The sequence below is a fragment of the Corythoichthys intestinalis genome, chromosome 17, assembly GCF_030265065.1.
Source record: "Corythoichthys intestinalis isolate RoL2023-P3 chromosome 17, ASM3026506v1, whole genome shotgun sequence".
In the NCBI taxonomy this organism is placed as follows: domain Eukaryota; kingdom Metazoa; phylum Chordata; class Actinopteri; order Syngnathiformes; family Syngnathidae; genus Corythoichthys; species Corythoichthys intestinalis.
The window spans coordinates 21559676-21579660 of NC_080411.1; the positions used below are offsets into that span (position 1 = coordinate 21559676).

The 19985-nt window shown below is 44.4% G+C and overlaps 1 protein-coding gene across 1 annotated transcript in view; it reads left to right on the forward strand.

Annotated features, from left to right (window-relative positions):
- LOC130905189 (protein unc-13 homolog B-like) overlaps positions 1-19985 on the forward strand; it is a 92889-nt gene that overhangs the window by 64219 nt on the left and 8685 nt on the right. Inside the window, exons 23-42 of the mRNA XM_057818332.1 lie at positions 3606-3695; positions 3908-4045; positions 4140-4270; positions 4389-4474; positions 6775-6901; positions 6995-7091; positions 7164-7307; positions 14810-14887; positions 14994-15071; positions 15323-15385; positions 15499-15534; positions 15909-15935; positions 16053-16103; positions 16373-16387; positions 16486-16506; positions 18875-18963; positions 19042-19188; positions 19304-19427; positions 19560-19613; positions 19680-19757. Of these exons, the coding sequence (XP_057674315.1) occupies positions 3606-3695; positions 3908-4045; positions 4140-4270; positions 4389-4474; positions 6775-6901; positions 6995-7091; positions 7164-7307; positions 14810-14887; positions 14994-15071; positions 15323-15385; positions 15499-15534; positions 15909-15935; positions 16053-16103; positions 16373-16387; positions 16486-16506; positions 18875-18963; positions 19042-19188; positions 19304-19427; positions 19560-19613; positions 19680-19757 (1674 nt within the window). The remainder of the gene's footprint in view (positions 1-3605; positions 3696-3907; positions 4046-4139; positions 4271-4388; positions 4475-6774; positions 6902-6994; positions 7092-7163; positions 7308-14809; positions 14888-14993; positions 15072-15322; positions 15386-15498; positions 15535-15908; positions 15936-16052; positions 16104-16372; positions 16388-16485; positions 16507-18874; positions 18964-19041; positions 19189-19303; positions 19428-19559; positions 19614-19679; positions 19758-19985) is intronic.

Sequence of the window (19985 nt, forward strand, 5' to 3'; positions counted from 1 at the left end):
TCCTTGAGGACAGAAAAGGCGGCATCGGCTGCTGGTGACCAGATATAGGGGCGTAGAGTGGAGGTGAGACCAGTGAGGGGGGCGGCTAAGCGGCTGTAGTTCCGAATGAAACGGCGATAAAAGTTAGCAAAGCCTAGGAACCCCTGGAGCTGTTTGCGGGTTGTTGGTCGGGGCCAATTGAGGATAGCTTGTATCTTGCGGGGGTCAGGACGGATGCAGCCACCCTCCACAATGTGCCCAAGGAATTCCACGGAGGGAGCGTGAAAAACGCATTTTTCAGCCTTGATAAAAAGCCTGTTCTCTAAAAGGCGCTGGATGACCAAGCGGACGTGTTGCACATGCTCCTCAAGACTCCGGGAGAACACCAGGATGTCATCCAGGTACAGGACCACAAATACATCCAACATGTCCCTGAGTACGTCATTCATAAGTGCCTGGAAGACAGCAGGGGCATTGGTGAGGCCAAAGGGCATAACCAGGTATTCATAGTGCCCACGGGGGGTCTTAAAGGCTGTCTTCCATTCATCACCTTTCCGGATGCGGACAAGGTGGTATGCATTCCGAAGGTCCAACTTGGTAAACACGGTAGCACCGACGAGGGGTTCGAAATTTGAGCTCATGAGGGGAAGTGGATACTTGTTCTTGATAGTGATGTTGTTGAGCTGTCTGTAATCGATGCATGGCCTCAGATCCCCGCCCTTCTTCTTGACGAAGAAGAAACCGGCCGCCACTGGTGATGTTGATGGGCGTATGAGTCCTTCAGCTAGGCACCCATTAATGTAACTGTCCATAGCTGCTTTCTCAGGTGGAGACAGGTTGTACAGGCGACTGGAGGGAAGTTCTGCACCAGGACGGAGCTCGATGGCACAGTCGTAGGGTCGGTGCGGAGGAAGGGTGCAAGCCCGCTCCCTACTGAAGGCCTCACCTAGGTCATGGTATTCAGAAGGAACCTTGGTGAGGTCAGGTGGAGCAGGGCTGGGTCGTTCGGCTAAGGAAGGTGTCTGAGCGGACCGAAGGCAACGGGCATGGCATGAAATACTCCAGCTTAGAATGCGGCCAGAACGCCAACAGACATGCGGTGTGTGGAGTTCCAACCAAGGTCTGCCCAGGATGAAAGGCGCATCAGGTGAGGCAATAACGTAGGGGCGGATTCTCTCCACGTGATTACCTGAGACAGTGAGCGTGAGAGTCTCACACCGATGAGTAATGGGACTCATGGGACGACCATCCAAAGCGAACGCTGAGAGAGACTCCTCCAGGGGTGTGATAGGGAGTCCAACCTCTAGAGCATAAGAACGGTCAATAAAAGTTTCATCGGCACCTGAATCGATCAGCGCTGGGATGGACAGTGTTCGCTCTTGCCAGGCGAGGGTGACGAGAAATCTGGCTCTACTTGAGTGGGGGTTAGACAAGCGGCTCACACGGAACCCCCGACCGAGTGAGCCTTGTCTTTTGGGGTTCGAGCCGAGGGAGCCCTGGAAGACAGGCTTGGACATGTGTCAACCGAGTGCGTCGAGCTAGCGCAGTACATGCAGAGCCCCTGTAGTCTCCGGTGTTCACGTTCCGCTGGAGTTAAACGGGCCCTTCCCAACTGCATGGGCTCCTCCTCACTAATAGGCTGTGAGGATGCAGGGAAGAGATGAGAAAACTGGTTCTGACTCACTGGTGGTGACGGACGTAGCTTGTTTGCAGCACGACACTGGTGAGCCCTCTCTCGTTTGCGCTCACGGTGACGCTCGTCAAGGGATATGGAGAGGGTGATGAGCTGGTTCAAGGAGGTAGGCCTTTCTCTACCCACCAAGGCGTCCTTTATGGACTCCGCCAGGCCTCTTCGGAACGCGCTGAATAAAGCGGGCTCATTCCATCGGCAGCGTGCAGCGAGGATACGGAATTCTGTGGCGTACTCTGCTACTGAGAGAGAACCCTGCTCAAGGGTAGAAAGGACAGAATCAGCATCCTGCCCAGGGACCTCATGATCAAAAACCATCTTGAATTCCTTGATAAATGCAGCGTAATCCTGCATATAAGGTGCGGAGCCCTCTCGACTAGCCATAACCCAACGACGGGCTTGCCCTGTGGTCAGGTTAGCAATGTAGGCTATGCGAGCTGCGGCAGTGGAATACATGCTTGGTTGTAGCTCGAACACATACTCACACTGCATCAGGAACTCGCGGCAGAGTGTGAAAGAGCCATCATACAGGGCCGGGGCAACGAGGTGGGGCTCACGGGCAGAGGGTGTGTCAGGCGGAGGAACCGTGGCTGGTGGTCCCGAAGGGGGAGAAATCTGGGCGCTGAGAGCAGCAACACGGTCGGTGAGAGTCTGAACCAAAAGGGTGAGTTGGCTAACCTGGGCCTGTTGTTCGGATGCCTGCGCCTGTTGAAGACCTGACACCGCCCGGACCTCCTCCCTCAATCCAGAAAAAAGAGCAGCTGCCTCAGATAGCTGGTGAGAATGTTGCGCCAGCAGCCTGTCCTGGGTCCGATGCGGGTCGGGGGTCGTGGGTCTTCCTGACTGCGACATGCTGGCTGGGTCTTTTGGCCAGAGCTTACTGTTATGTTGGCTGGAGGATGTGACCCAAAAGCGCAGCAGTGAGAAGTCAGTTAACAGAAGCAGCCCGAGGGCGTATTTATTGAACACAAAAAAGAGGGAAAACCGGTGAGAAGCTGTGGCTCTGTAGATTTTCTGGCAGTGCTGGAAAGGCTGGGATGGCTTGGAGTTGCTGTGAAGAAAAAGAGTTTCAATGAGTCAAAGTTTGGTGGATTTAGTGGCCTGTACTTTACCATGTGAGGTTAGGTGAAGCTCTGGCGTTGAATGACGTGCAGACTGGTCTTTTGTAGTGGCAGGCTGTTGATTGTGAAGTGGAGGCAGGTGTGGAGATTGATGACAGGTGTGCACAGCAGAGTCAGTGAGGAGTGGGAGGAGGTGAAGGTGAGTGAGCCGTAACACTCGATAGTTTAATAAAGCAAAGAACCGGGCAGTTAGCATTTATTTTACGTAAATATGAGGAATGTGCTGCCACTGTGGCCCCGCCTTGTCACCACAAAGAGCTTTTTACGTTGAAAATTTTTATGAATAAATGCTTAAATCCCTGAATTCTTTATAGATATGAACATAAAACAGTCTCCATTCTTGATTAAAAGCAAAAAAAAACGGGCAGTTAGCATCATTTTTACGTCAATATTACAGATTATGATGCCAATGCCGTAGCAGTTAATTTCTCCCATTGATTTTTTCCACAACGTTTTGCATGCATGGTACGAAAATATGATAATCACCTTGAATGCTCGAACAAATCACTCCTGAGACAATCCTCCCTGTTTGTATACGGAACAGCTTTCGTACTTTTTCAACCTAAATCCGGCGTTGCTTTGGTTTTAAGAATAACTGCGACCGACTGCGAAGCATTACTTAGCCTTAAGTGAAGCTGAGTGTGGGCAACCCACCCTACAGTAGGCGTGGCGCATGGTCTGGCGGAAGTGTCATATCAATATATAATGAAGTTTATGATCCAGTATAAACTGTACAATTCATTTCAGCCCAACCTAAATTGTAGAGAATTTACTTGAAATCAAAATAAATTATCATATGTTTAAATATTTTATAGAACCACTTCCCTGCCAGCAACAAGGATCGCCTCCAGGATTTAAAATCAACTGTGGACCTTTTAACCAGCATCACGTTCTTCAGAATGAAGGTAGCAAACTATGTTTTACATTGTCACATTGTAGTTGGCAGTTTATAAACTCAAAAATTAATTTAAACACTTAAACATTAATTAGCTATTTGGGTAAAAGTAAGTATTTTTGTATTTTGTCCATAAGTATAACTTGAAAAAGGACAAAATCAATATTTTTTTGTTTGAACTATTGTCATTACCAGTTCTGATAACACCCTATTGTTTTTCAGGTCCAGGAGTTACAGTCTCCACCCAGAGCCAGCCAAGTTGTGAGGGACTGTGTCAAGGCCTGTCTCAACTCCACATATGACTACATCTTTAACAACTGCCATGATCTATACAGCCAACAGTACCAACCTCTGGAAATGGTGAGTTCCCCATTGATTAGCCAGTTAGTTGTAATGTAGTGACCCTGAATGGCTTGTTGTAACAATTAAATACGATCTTTTTTTCTTAATTCAGAACAAGGAGGAACTCTCTTTGGAGGACCAGGGCCCAAGTATCAAGAACTTAGATTTCTGGCCTAAACTCATAATGCTCATTGTCTCCATTATTGAAGAGGACAGGAACTCCTACACACATGTGCTGAACCAGTTAGTATAGATTACTTTACATGTGTAAATTGGCTTCAGTTGATGAAAAGCTGACTCTTCCTTAGAATTTAATCAAATTCACATATTCAGTTTTTGTATTTCCTTTATTTTCTTTTAGGTTCCCTCAGGAATTGAATGTTGGGAAGGTATCGGCGGAAGTCATGTGGTCATTGTTTGCTCAAGACACAAAGTATGCTATGGAAGGTACATTACTCTTGGGTTCATTAATAAACCTAAATTCTCTAGGTTTACAATGTCATAATTTACACTTTATCTCTACAGGATGACAGTTTTCTTTGACAATAAAATACATTACAAAAGTAACGAAGAGTGAAGCAAAGCACCGTAATTTTCTGACTATAAGCACTACTGTTTTCTTTCATTTTGAATCCTGCGGCTGATAGTCCAGTGCGGCTTATTTGTTGATTTATTTGCGTTGATAGGTAACACTTTATTTGACAGCGGCGTCAAAGACGGCCATAAGACCGGCATAATTATGACATGACACTGTCATGGGCATTAATAAATGCTTATATGAAACATGTCATTAAGTGTCACCTGGAAAATTTTGTCCATTTATATCCTGCTAGGATCTTTTATATCAATTCAAAAGTGAGATAATTTGCCAGATGACACAAAATGACATCTGTCATATGCATTCACTAATACTCATGGCAGTGTGATGTCATAATTATGATAGTCTTATGGCGCTACTGTCAAATAAAGTGTTACCAAATACCATAACTAGCAATTAATGAAACAACTAGAACAGTAACTGAAGAAATAATTAGCACAGAACATGAATTTTGATCGTTATTTACATCTGTAGCTGTTGGAGGACAACAGTGTTGACAGCAGGTGGAGCAATGATGGCCAAATGAAGCTTCTTGAAGCAATGAAACCTTGTAGCCAATTGGTTCAAAGCTTCATGATGATTCATTTGGTCTTATGACAATTTTACGATACCGCCGTCAAATGAAGTGTTAAGGCATAACATTTTTGGGTGAAAATATCCCAGTATACAGTGAGGACAGCTGATAGTCAAGTGTGGCTTATCTATGAACAAATGCCGTTTTTGTGTTGAATTTGGTGGGTGGCGGCTTACAGTCAGGTGCACCTTATAGTCCCAAAATTACGGTACGTTAATTGTGCAGGCATCCAAATGCTCCTCATGTTTCTCAGTCACATCGCTGCATTTTTCATTTGCATAGCAAAGCCACACCACTTCCCACAGCGTAACAGCTATGGTATAAATTTTTAGCTCAAGTCCAAATATGAATTCCAATGTTGACTACGCCATAAAATCATCTTATGTCACCAATTAAAGAACCAAATAATGGATGTGATCTTTTCCCTCTGCCTGTCATAAGTCATCTGAAATCCCAGTCTCCCATGCCACCAAACAAATTAGTTCACAAGTATGCAGAAATTTGGTTGGTGGATAAAATGTGTGTGGTTTTTTTTTAATATTATTTAATTATTTTAATAGATTTTTTAAACTTATTTTGTAAATAGAGTTCACCATTAAGTTTGATAGGCTACAGCAAGAGTGGTTTCTTGAATAACATTATCATATTTCTGCCATGTGATTTTTGTTCACCTACTAAATCATTCTTTGGTATTTAGTCCTTGACATCCGACACAACCTCAATCAAGCCTCATTAGATACACTTTAGACTCCAATTTTTTCGTGTTTTTCCGACTCGAGTGAGGCATTAACTTGACGGTCTAAAGGGGACAAGTCGCATAGAAGTGGACCATTTCAAATCCGATCTGGGTCACTTTCGTATGTGGTTTAAATCCGATCTGGGCCACATTTTTTTCCAGAATGTCACGGCGGTCTGAACTGTCAAGTCTCCCAAATCGGAATTCATGCAGCAATTACATCAGCTAACACCGAGCGCAGCAGGCAGGAAGGCAGCGATACCTGTGCATTAGCGGTAGCACCATAGCGCCTAGCTGGGACACGGCTTCTATGCAGGAGGCAAGCTTGACCACAGTCATAAAAAAAAATAAAATGAAGTAAAGGATAAGCCTGACTGTGCTCTGTTTTCTCTGTGTGTGCCAAACAAGCAATATTAAGTATTGCTTACATGGCCAAGTCGAGGCAAATTTACGCGCACACATAAGGCTTATGTGTGCGTCATGCACGCGCGTGCATGCGTTCTATCAATCCACATAAACTTTGAAAATTAGACTAAACTGGGATTATTAATGTCTGTTATTTGTGTCCTCTTTTTGGAAATCAAAATATGATCACCCTGGAATGACTGATAATAGCCAGCATGTGTCGTGACGTGTGTTGTTTTGATGCTTCTGCGCATGCGGTTTGCTCAATTCGTGATGGACTGCGAATTAGTGCGCATGCATAATACCTGAACGGGCTCAATGGACAATAGCAGTCTGAACAGGCACGCCAAAAAAAAACAGATACGACAAAAAATTGGAATTGTACATTAAGACCTGCAGTATGAACGTAGCCTATGTTTCTTTTCCACCTCCAGAACATGAGAAGCACAGACTTTGTAAGAGTACTGACTACATGAACTTCCACTTCAAAGTAAAATGGCTCTATAATGAATATGTCAAGGAGTTGCCCAACTTTAAGGATGTTGTTCCAGACTACCCATCGTAAGTAACCAATAAGATGATGAATACCCAAACAATGCATTGGATTGACAAAAGAATTATGTAAAAGCTTACTGTGTAATTTTCTTGTTATAGATGGTTTTTGCCATTTGTGCTTCAGTGGTTGGATGAAAATGAGGATGTTTCCATGGAATTTATGCATGGAGCACTTGAGAGAGACAAAAAAGATGGGGTAAGAGGGTAAAATGGATTGTTGGACATATGAAAATACACTGCTAAAAACCATGTCCCTCTACCAATGCAGTTCCAGCAAACGTCCGAGCACGCTCTTTTCTCTTGCTCCGTGGTGGACATATTTACCCAGCTCAACCAAAGCTTTGAGATCATCAAGAAATTAGAATGTCCTGATCCTAATGTCATGGCAAAATACAGTCGCCGCTTCTCCAAGGTAACCGCTTGAAACTATCTAAATGTTTTTCTTATTCATAAAATACTGACATTCCTCTACACCTTTTGGAATTTGTCACATTTCTGCATAAAATCACCACCAAATGTAATCTGATCTTTGTCAAAACCACACTGTTGGAAAAAAACGCTGCTTTAACTAACACTATCCAATCATTTATAGGTTTTCATATTTTAATGAGGATAGTATGAAAATAATGACAGAATGGGGAAAAATAAGTGAGTGAACTATAACATTTAATAGTTTGTAGCGTCCCCTTTGGCAGCAATAACTTCAACCATACGCTTCCTGTAGCTGCAGATTAGTCTGGCACATAAATCAGTCGCTGTCTTTAGGTCATGCCACACCATTTCAATGGGTTTCAAGTCTGGATTTGGCCACTCCAGAACATGTATTTTGTTCTTCTGAAACCATTCTGAAGTTGATTTACTTATGTGTTTTGGATCATTGTCTTTTGCAACATCCAGCCTCTCTGTAGCTTCAGCTGTCTGACAAACGGCCTCAGGTTTTCCAGCAAAACATCCTGATAAACCTTTGAATTCATTTTTCCATTAGTGATTGCAAGTTGTCCAGGCCCTGAGGCAGAAAAACAGCCACACAAGCAACAATGTTTTTTTTAGATTATAGTGACTTCTTGCGTGGGGTCCTCGAATGAACACCATTCTTGGCTATAGTTTTACATATAGTTGATGTGTGTTCAGACAGATTAGACTGTGCCAGTGATTTTTGTAAGTCTTTAGCAGACACTCTAGGGTTCTTTTTTACCTCTCTGAGTGTTGTGCGCTGAACTCTTGGCGTCATCTTTGTTGGACGGCCACTCCTTGGGAGAGAAGCAACAGTGCCAAACTCTCTCCATTTGTAGACAACTTCTCTGACTGCCGATTGATGAACATTCAGACTTATAGAGATGGTTTTGTATCCTTTTCCAGCTTCATACAAATCAACAATCCTCAATCGCAGGTCTTCAGACAGCTCTTTTGACCAAGCCATGATGCACATCAGACAATGCTTTTCATCAAGACATTTCTTACCAGGTGTGTGTTTTATAGTCGGCAGGACAGCTTTAAACCACTCATCAGTGATTGGGCACACCCCTGACTTAAAATGTTTGGTAAAAATTGGTTTCAATTGCTCTTTAAGTCTCCTTAAGCAAAGGGTTCACTGACTTATTTTCCCCCTTCTGTCATTGTTTGCATGCTATCTTCATTAAAAAATGAAAACCTATAAATGTTTGGGTGGTTTTAGTTAAAACAGACACCGTATTTTCATCTGTGTGATTTTGACAAAGACCAGAAGGTGATTTTATGCAGAAATGTGAGAAATTCCAAAAGGTTCAGTTACTTTTTCATTCTTCTGTTTAACAAATATTTTATAGGCTAATGAGCTGCATGAATTTTTGTGTAAATGTCACATAATACAATGTGGACACCGTCTGTTTGAAGTCCAGTGTGGCTTATATTCACTCACCGGACACTTTATTAGGTACACCTGTCCAACTGCTTGTTAACACTTAATTTCTCATCAGCCAATCACATGGCGGCAACTCAGTGCATTTATCATGTAGACATGGTTTAAGACAATCTCCTGCAGTTCAAACCGAACATCAGTATGGGGAAGAAAGGTGATTTGAGTGACTTTGAACGTGGCATGGTTGTTGGTGCCAGAAGGACTGGTCTGAGTACTTCAGAAACTGCTGATCTCCTGGGATTTTCACGCACAACCATCTCTAGGGTTTACAGAGAATGGTCCGAAAAAGAAAAAATATCCAGTGAGCGGCAGTTCTGTGGGCGGAAATGCCTTGTTGATGCCAGAGGTCAGAGGAGAATGGCCAGACTGGTTCGGGCTGATAGAAAGGCAACAGTGGCTCAAATAACCACCCGTTACAACCAAGGTAGGCAGAAGAGCATCTCTGAACGCACAATACGTCAAACTTTGAGGCAGATGGGCTACAACAGCAGAAGACCACGCCGGGTGCCACTCCTTTCAGCTAAGAAAAGGAAACTGAGGCTACAATTTGCACAAGCTCATCGAAATTGGACAATAGAAGATTGGAAAAACGTTGCCTGGTCTGAAGAGTCTCGATTTCTGCTGTGACATTCGGATGGTAGGCTCAGAATTTGGCGTCAACAACATGAAACCATGGATCCATCCTGCCTTGTATCAACGGTTCAGGCTGGTGGTGGTGGTGTAATGGTGTGGGGAATAGTTTCTTGGCACTCTTTGGGCCCCTTGGTACCAATTGAGCATCGTTGGAACGCCACAGCCTACCTGAGTATTGTTGCTGACAATGTCCATCCCTTTATGACCACAATGTACCCAACTTCTGATGGCTACTTTCAGCAGGATAATGCGCCATGTCATAAAGCTGGAATCATCTCAGACTGGTTTCTTGAACATGACAATGAGTTCACTGTACTCAAATGGCCTCCACAGTCACTAGATCTCAATCCAATTAAGCATCTTTGGGATGTGGTGGAACGGGAGATTCGCATCATGAATGTGCAGCCGACAAATCTGCATCAACTGTGTGATGCCATCATGTCAATATGGACCAAACTCTCTGAGGAATGCTTCCAGCACCTTGTTGAATCTATTCCACGAAGTATTTAGGCAGTTCTGAAGGCAAAAGGGGGTCCAATCCGTTACTAGCATGGTGTACCTAATAAAGTGGCCGGTGAGTATATATATGTACCGTATTTTTCGGACTATATGTCGCACCTGAGTATAATTTGCACTAGCCCAAAAATGTAAGTCACATTTTTTGGGGGAAATTTATTTGATAGAATCCAGCACCAAGAACAGACATGTCATCTTGAAAGGCAATTTAAAACACAATAGAGAACAACAGGCTGAATAGGTGTACGGTATGCTAACATTACATGACGCTAGAAAGTTAGATCGGGCCTAAAAATTCCAGCCCGACCTGACCGGCCCGCGGGTATTAGAGCCCGACGGGCCCGAGCTCGATCAATTACCTTGATTTGCTTGCCTGAGCCAGAAAAAACCTGAAATTTTATGTTTTATTTGTAGGCACGAGCCCCCCCCCCCCCCCCCCCCCCCCCCCCCCCAAAAAAAACGAAATTTTATGTTTTATTTGTGATGACTCAGGCGAAAGAGGAAATGCGGGGATGCAATGCGTGGTTGCGTTTTGTGTAATCACGTTTGTCACGATAAGTGCATATATGCATAATGATATCAAATTAAAGCCTGTATTTTGTAAGGTATTCTCCCAGTTAAACAAGACTGTAAGATGGATATTCAATAAACATATACAGTGTATCTTTTATATCTGCGTGTCTATTCTAACAGGCGGATAGTGGATTTGACATTTATTTTAATCTCGAGTTTTCTCACTGTTTAAATAGTCTACATATTTTTATGACATATTTTTATGATCATTATAAATGCATTTACACAACAAAATAAGGCTGGAAAAGTTTGTTAAATATATTTCTCGTATGAGACCAAAGTGCCACGTTTGTTTACATTCAGCGAAGCCGACACAGGTTTCAGTATAGCACCTTCAATAGTCAATTTGAATCCTTTCCACATCCCACTCCTACCGCAGTTGTTTGCTTTTCAATTCCCCTGTCTTTGGTTGTTTTTTTTCACTCCTGTAGCTGCTCAATATCGAAAAGGAAATACCAGGATGCTCGCGGAGGGCACCGCAGAGCGCTGGGAGGGGAAGATTGAAAAGAGAGCCACTGCGTTCACGCATGCATAGCGCCTTCTCTGTTTTGTCCAAATTGTTTATTATATTTAACATCCATACATCATTTTAGTATAAATATATCAATATATATTTATTTTTAAAAAAAGTTAGTCCCCCCATGAGTCATCACCTTATCGTGGTGGAGGGGTTTGCGTGTCTCAATGATCCTAGGAGCTATGTTGTCTGGGGCTTTAAGCCCCTGGTAGGGTCACCCATGGCAAACAGGTCCTAGGTGAGAGGCCAGACAAAGTATGGCTCAAAAAGACCCCTTATGATGAGCAAGATTATTGAACCCCAGTTTCCCTTGCCCGGACGCGGGTTACCGGGGCCCCCCTCTGGAGCCAGGCCTGGAGGTGGGGCTCGAAGGCAAGCGTCTGGTGGCCGGGCCTGTCCCCATGGGGCCCGGCCGGGCTCAGCCCGAAAAGGCAACGTGGGTTCCCCTTCCCATGGGCTCACCACCTGTGGGAGGGGCCAAAGGGGTCGGGTGCGTAGGGAGTTGGGCGGCAGCCAAAGGCGGGGGCCTTGGCGGTCCGACCCCCAGCTGCTGAAGCTAACTCTTGGGACATGGAATGTCACCTCTCTGGCAGGGAAGGAGCCTGAGCTGGTGTGTGAGGCAGAGAAGTTCCGACTAGATATAGTCGGACTCTCCTCCACACACAGCTTGGGTTCTGGTACCAATCCTCTCGAGAGGGGTTGGACTCTCTTCCACTCTGGAGTTGCCCATGGTGAGAGGCGCCGGGCAGGTGTGGGCATACTTATTGCCCCCCGGCTTGGCGCCTGTACGTTGGGGTTTACCCCGGTAGACGAGAGGGTAGCCTCCCTCCGCCTTCGGGTGGGGGGACGGGTTCTAACTGTTGTTTGTGCTTATGCACCGAACAGCAGTTCAGAATACCCACCCTTTTTGGAGTCCTTGGAGGGTGTGCTAGAGAGCGCCCCCTCTGGGGACTCCCTCGTTCTACTGGGGGACTTCAACGCTCACGTGGGCAATGACAGTGAGACCTGGAGGGGCGTGATTGGGAGGAACGGCCCCCCCGATCAGAACCCGAGTGGTGTTCTGTTATTGGACTTCTGTGCTCGTCACGGTTTGTCTATAACGAACACCATGTTCAAACATAGGGGTGTCCATATGTGCACTTGGCACCAGGACACCCTAGGCCGCAGTTCGATGATCGACTTCGTAATCGTGTCATCGGACTTGCGGCCGCATGTTTTGGACACTCGGGTGAAGAGAGGGGCGGAGCTGTCAACTGATCACCACCTGGTGGTGTGTTGGCTCCGATGGCGGGGGAAGATGCTGGCCAGACCTGGCAGGCCCAAACATATTGTGAGGGTCTGCTGGGAACGTCTGGCAGAATCCCCTGTCAGAAAGAGTTTCAACACCCACCTCCGGCAGAACTTCTCCCTTGTCCCGGGGGAGGTGGGGGACATTGAGTCCGAGTGGGCCATGTTCCGCACCTCCATTGTTGAGGCGGCCGATCAGAGCTGTGGCCGTAAGGTGATTGGTGCCTGTCGTGGCGGCAATCCCCGAACCCGCTGGTGGACACCAGCGGTAAGGGATGCCGTCAAGCTGAAGAAGGAGGCCTATCGGGCCTTTTTGGCCTGTGGGACTCCGGAGGCAGCTGACAGGTACCGGCTGGCCAAGCGGACTGCGGCCTCGGCGGTTGCCGAGGCAAAAACTCGGACATGGGAGGAGTTCGGTGAGGCCATGGAAAACGACTTCCGGATGGCTTCGAGGAAATTCTGGTCCACCATCCGGCGTCTGAGGAGGGGAAAGCAGTGCACTATTAACACTGTGTATAGTGAAGATGGTGTACTGCTGACCTCGACTCGGGACGTCGTGAGTCGGTGGAGAGAATACTTCGAAGCCCTCCTCAATTCCACCGACACGCCTTCCTTTGAGGAAGCAGAGTCTGGGGACTCTGAGGTGGGCTCTTCGATCTCTGGGGTTGAAGTCACTGAGGCGGTTGGTAAGCTCCTCGGTGGCAAGGCCCCGGGGGTGGATGAGATCCGCCCGGAGTTCCTAAAGGCTCTGGATGTTGTAGGGCTGTCATGGCTGACACGCCTCTACAACATCGCGTGGACATCGGGGACAGTGCCTCTGGATTGGCAGACCGGGGTGGTGGTCCCCCTTTTTAAAAAGGGGGACCGGAGGGTGTGTTCCAATTATAGAGGAATCACACTCCTCAGCCTCCCCGGTAAAGTCTATTCAGGGGTGCTGGAGAGGAGGGTCCGTCGGGAAGTCGAATCTCGGATTCAGGAGGAGCAGTGTGGTTTTCGTCCCGGCCGTGGAACAGTGGACCAGCTCTACACCCTCAGCAGGGTCCTCGAGGGTGCATGGGAGTTCGCCCAACCAGTCTACATGTGTTTTGTGGATTTGGAGAAGGCGTTCGACCGTGTGCCTAGGGGAATCCTGTGGAGGGTGCTCCGGGAGTACGGGGTACCGAGCCCCTTGGTAAGGGCTGTTCGGTCCCTGTACGACCGGTGTCAGAGTCTGGTCCGCATTGCCGGCAGTAAGTCGAATTCGTTCCCAGTGAGGGTTGGACTCCGCCAAGGCTGCCCTTTGTCACCGATTTTGTTCATAACTTTTATGGACAGAATTTCTAGGCGCAGCCGAAGCGTTGAGGGGGTCCGGTTTGGTGACCTCAGCATTGAATCTCTGCTTTTTGCAGATGATTTAGTGCTGTTGGCTTCATCAAGCCGTGACCTCCAACTCTCACTGGAGCGGTTCGCAGCTGAGTGTGAAGCGGTTGGGATGAAGATCAGCACCTCCAAATCCGAGACCATGGTCCTCAGTCGGAAAAGGGTGGAGTGCCCTCTCCGGGTCGGGGATGAGATCCTGCCTCAAGTGGAGGAGTTCAAGTATCTTGGGGTCTTGTTCACGAGTGACGGTAGGAGGGAGCGGGAGATCGACAGGCGAATCGGTGCGGCGTCTGCAGTAATGCGGACGCTGCACCGGTCCGTAGTGGTGAAGAAGGAGCTGAGCCGAAAGGCAAAGCTCTCGATTTACCAGTCGATCTACGTTCCTACCCTCACCTATGGTCACGAGCTTTGGGTCGTGACCGAAAGAACAAGATCCCGGATACAAGCGGCCGAAATGAGTTTCCTCCGCAGGGTGTCCGGGCTCTCCCTTAGAGATAGGGTGAGAAGCTCGGTCATCCGGGAGGGACTCGGCGTCGAGCCGCTACTCCTCCGCGTAGAGAGGAGCCAGCTGAGGTGGCTCGGGCATCTGGTTCGGATGCCTCCCGGACGCCTCCCTGGAGAGGTGTTCCGGGCATGTCCCACCGGCGGGAGGCCCCGGGGACGACCCAGGACACGCTGGAGAGACTATGTCTCTCGGCTGGCCTGGGAACGCCTTGGGATCCCGCCGGAGGAGCTGGTTGAAGTGGCTGGGGAGAGGGAAGTCTGGGCTTCCCTGTTAAAGCTGCTGCCCCCGCGACCCGACCCCGGAACAAGCGGAAGATAATGGATGGATGGATGGAAAAAGTTAGCAAGAGAGAATTCGGCCCAACCCGACCGCAAATAATCACACATAAGTCGCTCCAGAGTATAAGACGCACCCTCTACCTATGAAAAAAAACTGCGACTTATAGTCCGAAAAATACGGTATATATAACAAATGTTGTTTTTTTGTCAAACTTGATAAATGACAGTATTTCTTTCTTCCCTAAAATTGCAATTTGATACATATATTAATAGATGAACTGTGAATAATCCAACTGTTTTATTGTAATGTTTATTTTCTTAAACATTTACCCCCTCATTATCTTTTCAGACTATTGCTAAAGTTCTTTTGAAGTACAGTGCCATTCTTAACAAGAGTTTCCCTTCGTACGTTGACAAGGAGAAGATTGTAAGTGGTCTGAAGCTAAATATAAATGTAAAACAATTTTAAAACAAATTTTGAAACCGCTTAATCAATCTCACTTTCTCTCTGTATACTACATGATTATGTGCAGCCCTGTGTCTTAATGAATAATGTGCAGCAATTGCGAATCCTGCTGGAGAAGATGTTCGAGTGCATGGGTGCCAAACAGGTAAGCTTGAGGGCAAATGACTTTGAATTGACTGACTGCTCTTTAATAAGAACAACTCAGCAGTTTGCAAGTGGCAACAAGTTTAAGTCGTGAAACGAAAAACAATAGGTATTGAATAGTTCATTTTATTTCATGTAATTTCTTTGATATCACAGGGCAATTAGTGTCCATAGCAGTCATATGATGACATTGTTCCACATCAATACCTTGTAACTTAAATGTCAACCAGTGTGTTCAATGTATATTCAAAGCGCAATGAGTTGATGGAAGAGGAAGAGCAGGAAGCTGAAGATGAGGTGGGGTTTCAGAACAATGTGACTATGAAACAGGCCATTTAAATATCAATGACAATACCTGTGATGCTTCATAATTTTTTTTTTTTTTTTTTTTTTCCATGTTTAATGCCTCTTTTGTCTGGCTTGAAAAGCTGGTGAGAACTGGTAATGAGGAACAAATGGCTCTGGTGCGTATCATGGGTAGTTGTTTTGGACTATATGATGGTGCTGCTGGTTGGTCGAATAACTTGATCCGTGACACATAGTGGCTTGGTTTGTAGTAAGTGGAACTTAGTGATGCTGCTCGTGCGGTAATGTGTGACAGAAGTAGTTTCCGTTACGTGAATCTGTGTTTTGGTAGTAAATGTTTATCACAACATCACTTGAGTGACCGCTAGATTAGAAAGACATTAGCTCTTAGCTTTCATGAATACCCAAAGTTTTATTTGCTTTCCTCATGATGCAGACTTTGGCTTTATAATATGCTGAATTTTTGTTCATTTAGTTTCCTCTCAGAACCCATGATGTTTTTTGTTCTTCTCTCCCCCCCCCCCCCCCCCAGTGCAACACTAGAATGCTTTCATGTCAGGCAAGTTACTGTACAGTATATGCAAACATGTTTGTATCACAAACATGCATTGCATTACTTTTTAGTCTACAAGCACCAGTTTATTAAATGCTGGTTTCTTTTTACTGCCTCTGTTAGCTTGAGGAGAGCGAAGAGGAGGAGGAGGAAAGGGAGAAAGACAAACTTCAGGTTGGGGTTTGTTGCAGTGTTTTAGCCCACACAATTCATGTGAATTGTTTCCATCCTTTTTCTGCTCCCAGCAACATTGTTGAAAACTAAACCCATTGGAATTTCAAAGACTGATAATAATTTCTGGTGACAATAGTCATCAGTCACTTAGTTCAATGGCCTTTCCCAAAAATTGTCCACTCATTTCGTCTTTACCAGCTTTTGCTGATGTCTGGTTTGCCTTTTCCTAATTTGTTTCCTTTCCCTCCCTCAAATATATTTTTCAATAGACTGGCGGGGAGAAGGTGGGTGTCAATATTGTACATCAACATACTAATTTAATACAATTATTTTATTTATGATTATTTACTAAAACATTGTCCAACATTTCTACCACTTTAAGCTGGATACTTTTGTAGAGAAGGTAAGAAGCATGGAAATACATTTGTAACTGCCATTCTTACCCTGAAGCCTTCCCGTCATCCCTCAAGCATTAAAGTTTCAACCTCCCTTCTTATACATCTGCACAGCTCTAGGCAAAGATGTACATTAGCTATATCCTTTCCTCTTTCCTACAGACAAATTCATCAATTTTATTATACTAGCAACATGATTTAATAAACGTTAATGTGTTTAATGCATGCTCATGCTGTATAAATTATCTAAAATATTGAAATAATTACATTTTATAACATTGTGGCACAGCTCTAGGCAAAAGATGTAAATTAGCTATATCCTTTCCTTTTTCCTACAGACAAATTCATCAATTTTATTATACTAGCAACATGATTTAATAAACGTTAATGTGTTTAATGCATGCTCATGCTGTATAAATTATCTGAAATATTAAAATAATTACATTTTATAACATTGGGGCAAATTTTGTTTCGTTCCACTTAAAATTATCCTTTAGGTTAATCAGTTTGTAGCTGCACTGCCAATATTTACCGTGATTTTCGGACTATAAGCCGCTACTTTGTCCCTTCATTTTGAATCCTGCGGTTTATAGTCCAGTGTGTCTAATTTGTTGATTTATTAGGATTAAATTAATATTTGACATCTGCGTCATACGACTGTCATAAGACCATCATAATTATGACATGAGACTATCATGGGCAATAATGAATGCTTATGATGGTTGTCATTTAGTGTCATTTGGCAAATTATGTCACTAACTCCATTTATGTCCAGCTTGGTTCTATTACATCCATTCAAAAGTGAGATAATTTGCTGATGGCACAAAATGACATCAGTCATAAGCATTCATTAATAGTTATGATGGTCTTATGACAGTCTTTTGGCGCCACTGTCAAATAAAGTGTTACAAAATACCATAACTAGCAATTAATGAAACAACTAGAACAGTAACTGAGGAAATAATTCGCACACAACATGAACTTTGATTGTAATTTACATCTGTAGCGCTGCAATGCATGTTAGGAGGCATGTTGGACAACAACAGTGTTGACAGCAGGATGGAGCAGAGATTTACTGTCTCCCCCAAGGGAGCAGTGGTGGCCAAATGAAGGTTCTTGAAGCAAACAAAGTGTTACCCGTTAATATGTTTTGGTGTAAATATCCCATGATACAGTGAGACAGCTGAAGCTTATAGTCCAGTGAGGCGTATCTATGATTACCCTGTTCTCGCCTTTTCCACTTTTAAAAGTTTAATCCGCAGATATGAATACAGTTTATTTTTTTCAAGGCACTCATTATAATATTATAGTACAGTGCCATAAAAACGTATTTGCCTCCTTCTTTGAGTCTTTTCTTTATGTGTTTGGTTTTTTTGCATTGTTTCCCTGCTTTGTTTTGAGCTCTGAACTGGAAATGAGTCTTTCAATATGCTATATTCTTCCCACTTGCAAAAAATGTTTAACTTCAACAACACTAGGCAGTTTTCAAGCATAAATGGCCTAAGGCAGTGATCCCCAACCTTTTTTGCACAACGGACCGATGTGATATGGGCCTTTTATTCACGGACCGGCAATGTGTGGCAGAAAATTACAGTAAATATAAACTAACACGACGGGGCTAAAAACGAACGTTAAGTACAGGGAAAATGTAACCCACCTTACGCTGAATCAACTTTTTTTAACAGCAGCCTCTCCTAAAAATTGACGGCAAATATCCATGGTCGCAGGCATAATGAGTTGTTCTCTAATCTTCTCCAAATTCTTCTCCAGTTTCTTGCCTTTAGCAATACATTTCGCCACAAAGTGTGACGCTCTCAGTGCATTCGCGTTTGTTGCCTCGTTCGCTAGCTTTTAGCCACACATTATGCAGAATGGACTTTGTTGTAGGCTCCCCTTCTGCCTCAGCCGGTGGCCTTTTCCCTATAAAAAAAAGCTGTCCAAAGACGTCACTGCACACAACCAACAGCAGCTAACGTTACTGTTTACATTGACTGATGCTGGGCTGCTACTCTGCAAATTTGTAACGTCTTACTCAGATTATTTTACTTAAATGTTGTCAAATTTTGAGATCTTTTGCCGGAGCTAGGTTAGGTAACTTAGCATCATCAGCATTTAAAAGATGTGTTTTATGTTTACTTTGGTTACTTATAGCTAATTTTTAAAATTGTCGATCTTCAATATTTTCAGTGGGGAAAAAGTAATACATCATAACTAGAAATAAAGAACGCTGTACCTTAGTGTGCATGACTACAGTATCGCCCCAAAAACTGTTTTTCATATTTTTAATGCATTACAAGCATCATTGCAAAGGTAAATTTTTTAAGAAAATAAAAAATCTGTAAGTACGCATGTGTTCTTTGTGTATTCTTTCTGCAGATGGACACTGAGGCAAGTGATCTGTTGACCGATTTGCAAGTGAAACTGAACAATGTGCTGGATGAGCTCAGCAGCACATTTGGGAACAGGTAGAACCCTGCCCAGATTTGAAAATACCTACTTGAGTCTACACACTTGTTTATACATGCATTTTTGCGGTCTTTAAGTTTCCAGAGTCGCATCCATGAATGCATGCGTCAGATGGCGTCTCTACTTTACCAAATAAAAGGCCCGCTCAATGCCAACACCAAAAACCAGGTTGAGGCGGACTCTGATAACATGCTACGGCCACTTATGGATTTCCTTGATGGGAAGTAAGTAGCTACACGTTATTAACCAAGAAATTATTGTGTAATTGCAGCTCCTTCAAGTTAGTATAACTATAATACACCAAAATATTCAAGTATGTTTTCTACTATGATTCTGTAGGTTGACTCTGTTTGCTGCCATTTGTGAGAAGACTGTCCTGAAGCGTGTGCTCAAGGAACTATGGAGGATTGTGATGACCAACCTAGAGAAGACTATTGTCCTGCCTCAGGGCAATGACACATTTGTAAGTTTTAATTCAGTTATGGCTTTGTGTGTGTGTTTTTTTAAATAATGTGTTACTTAATATGTTAATCTGTTTGTTTTAGGTGGCAAAACATTGTATACTTCTATTGAATCTTGGTGTTCTTTTTTGTAGGGCGCACAAATACTCTCAGCTGCAAAAGACCTTGGTCAGCTTTCCAAACTCAAAGTAAGAAAATTCTCCTAAAATTGCGACTTTCTAAACAGTGCTAGTCTAACTTGCCTCTTTGTTTAGGACCACATGGCAGGAGAGGCAAAGAGTCTGTCTCCACGGCAATGTGCAGTTATGGATGTTGCACTGGACACGATTAAGGTCAGATGAGGAAACCTTGATACAACTTTAGATAAATCATGTTTCCAAACTGTCCACCCACCAGTTGTCTATATACAGAAAGGTTACTGAAATGACCTATGAGCTCAAATACAACATTTATGATGGGCGTGCATTTTGATGAAATGCTACAACTTAGTTTTAACATTTTGTACCCAACTGTATTGAACCCAGATGCTATGGAATCATAGTCGTTAGTTAATCACCCTA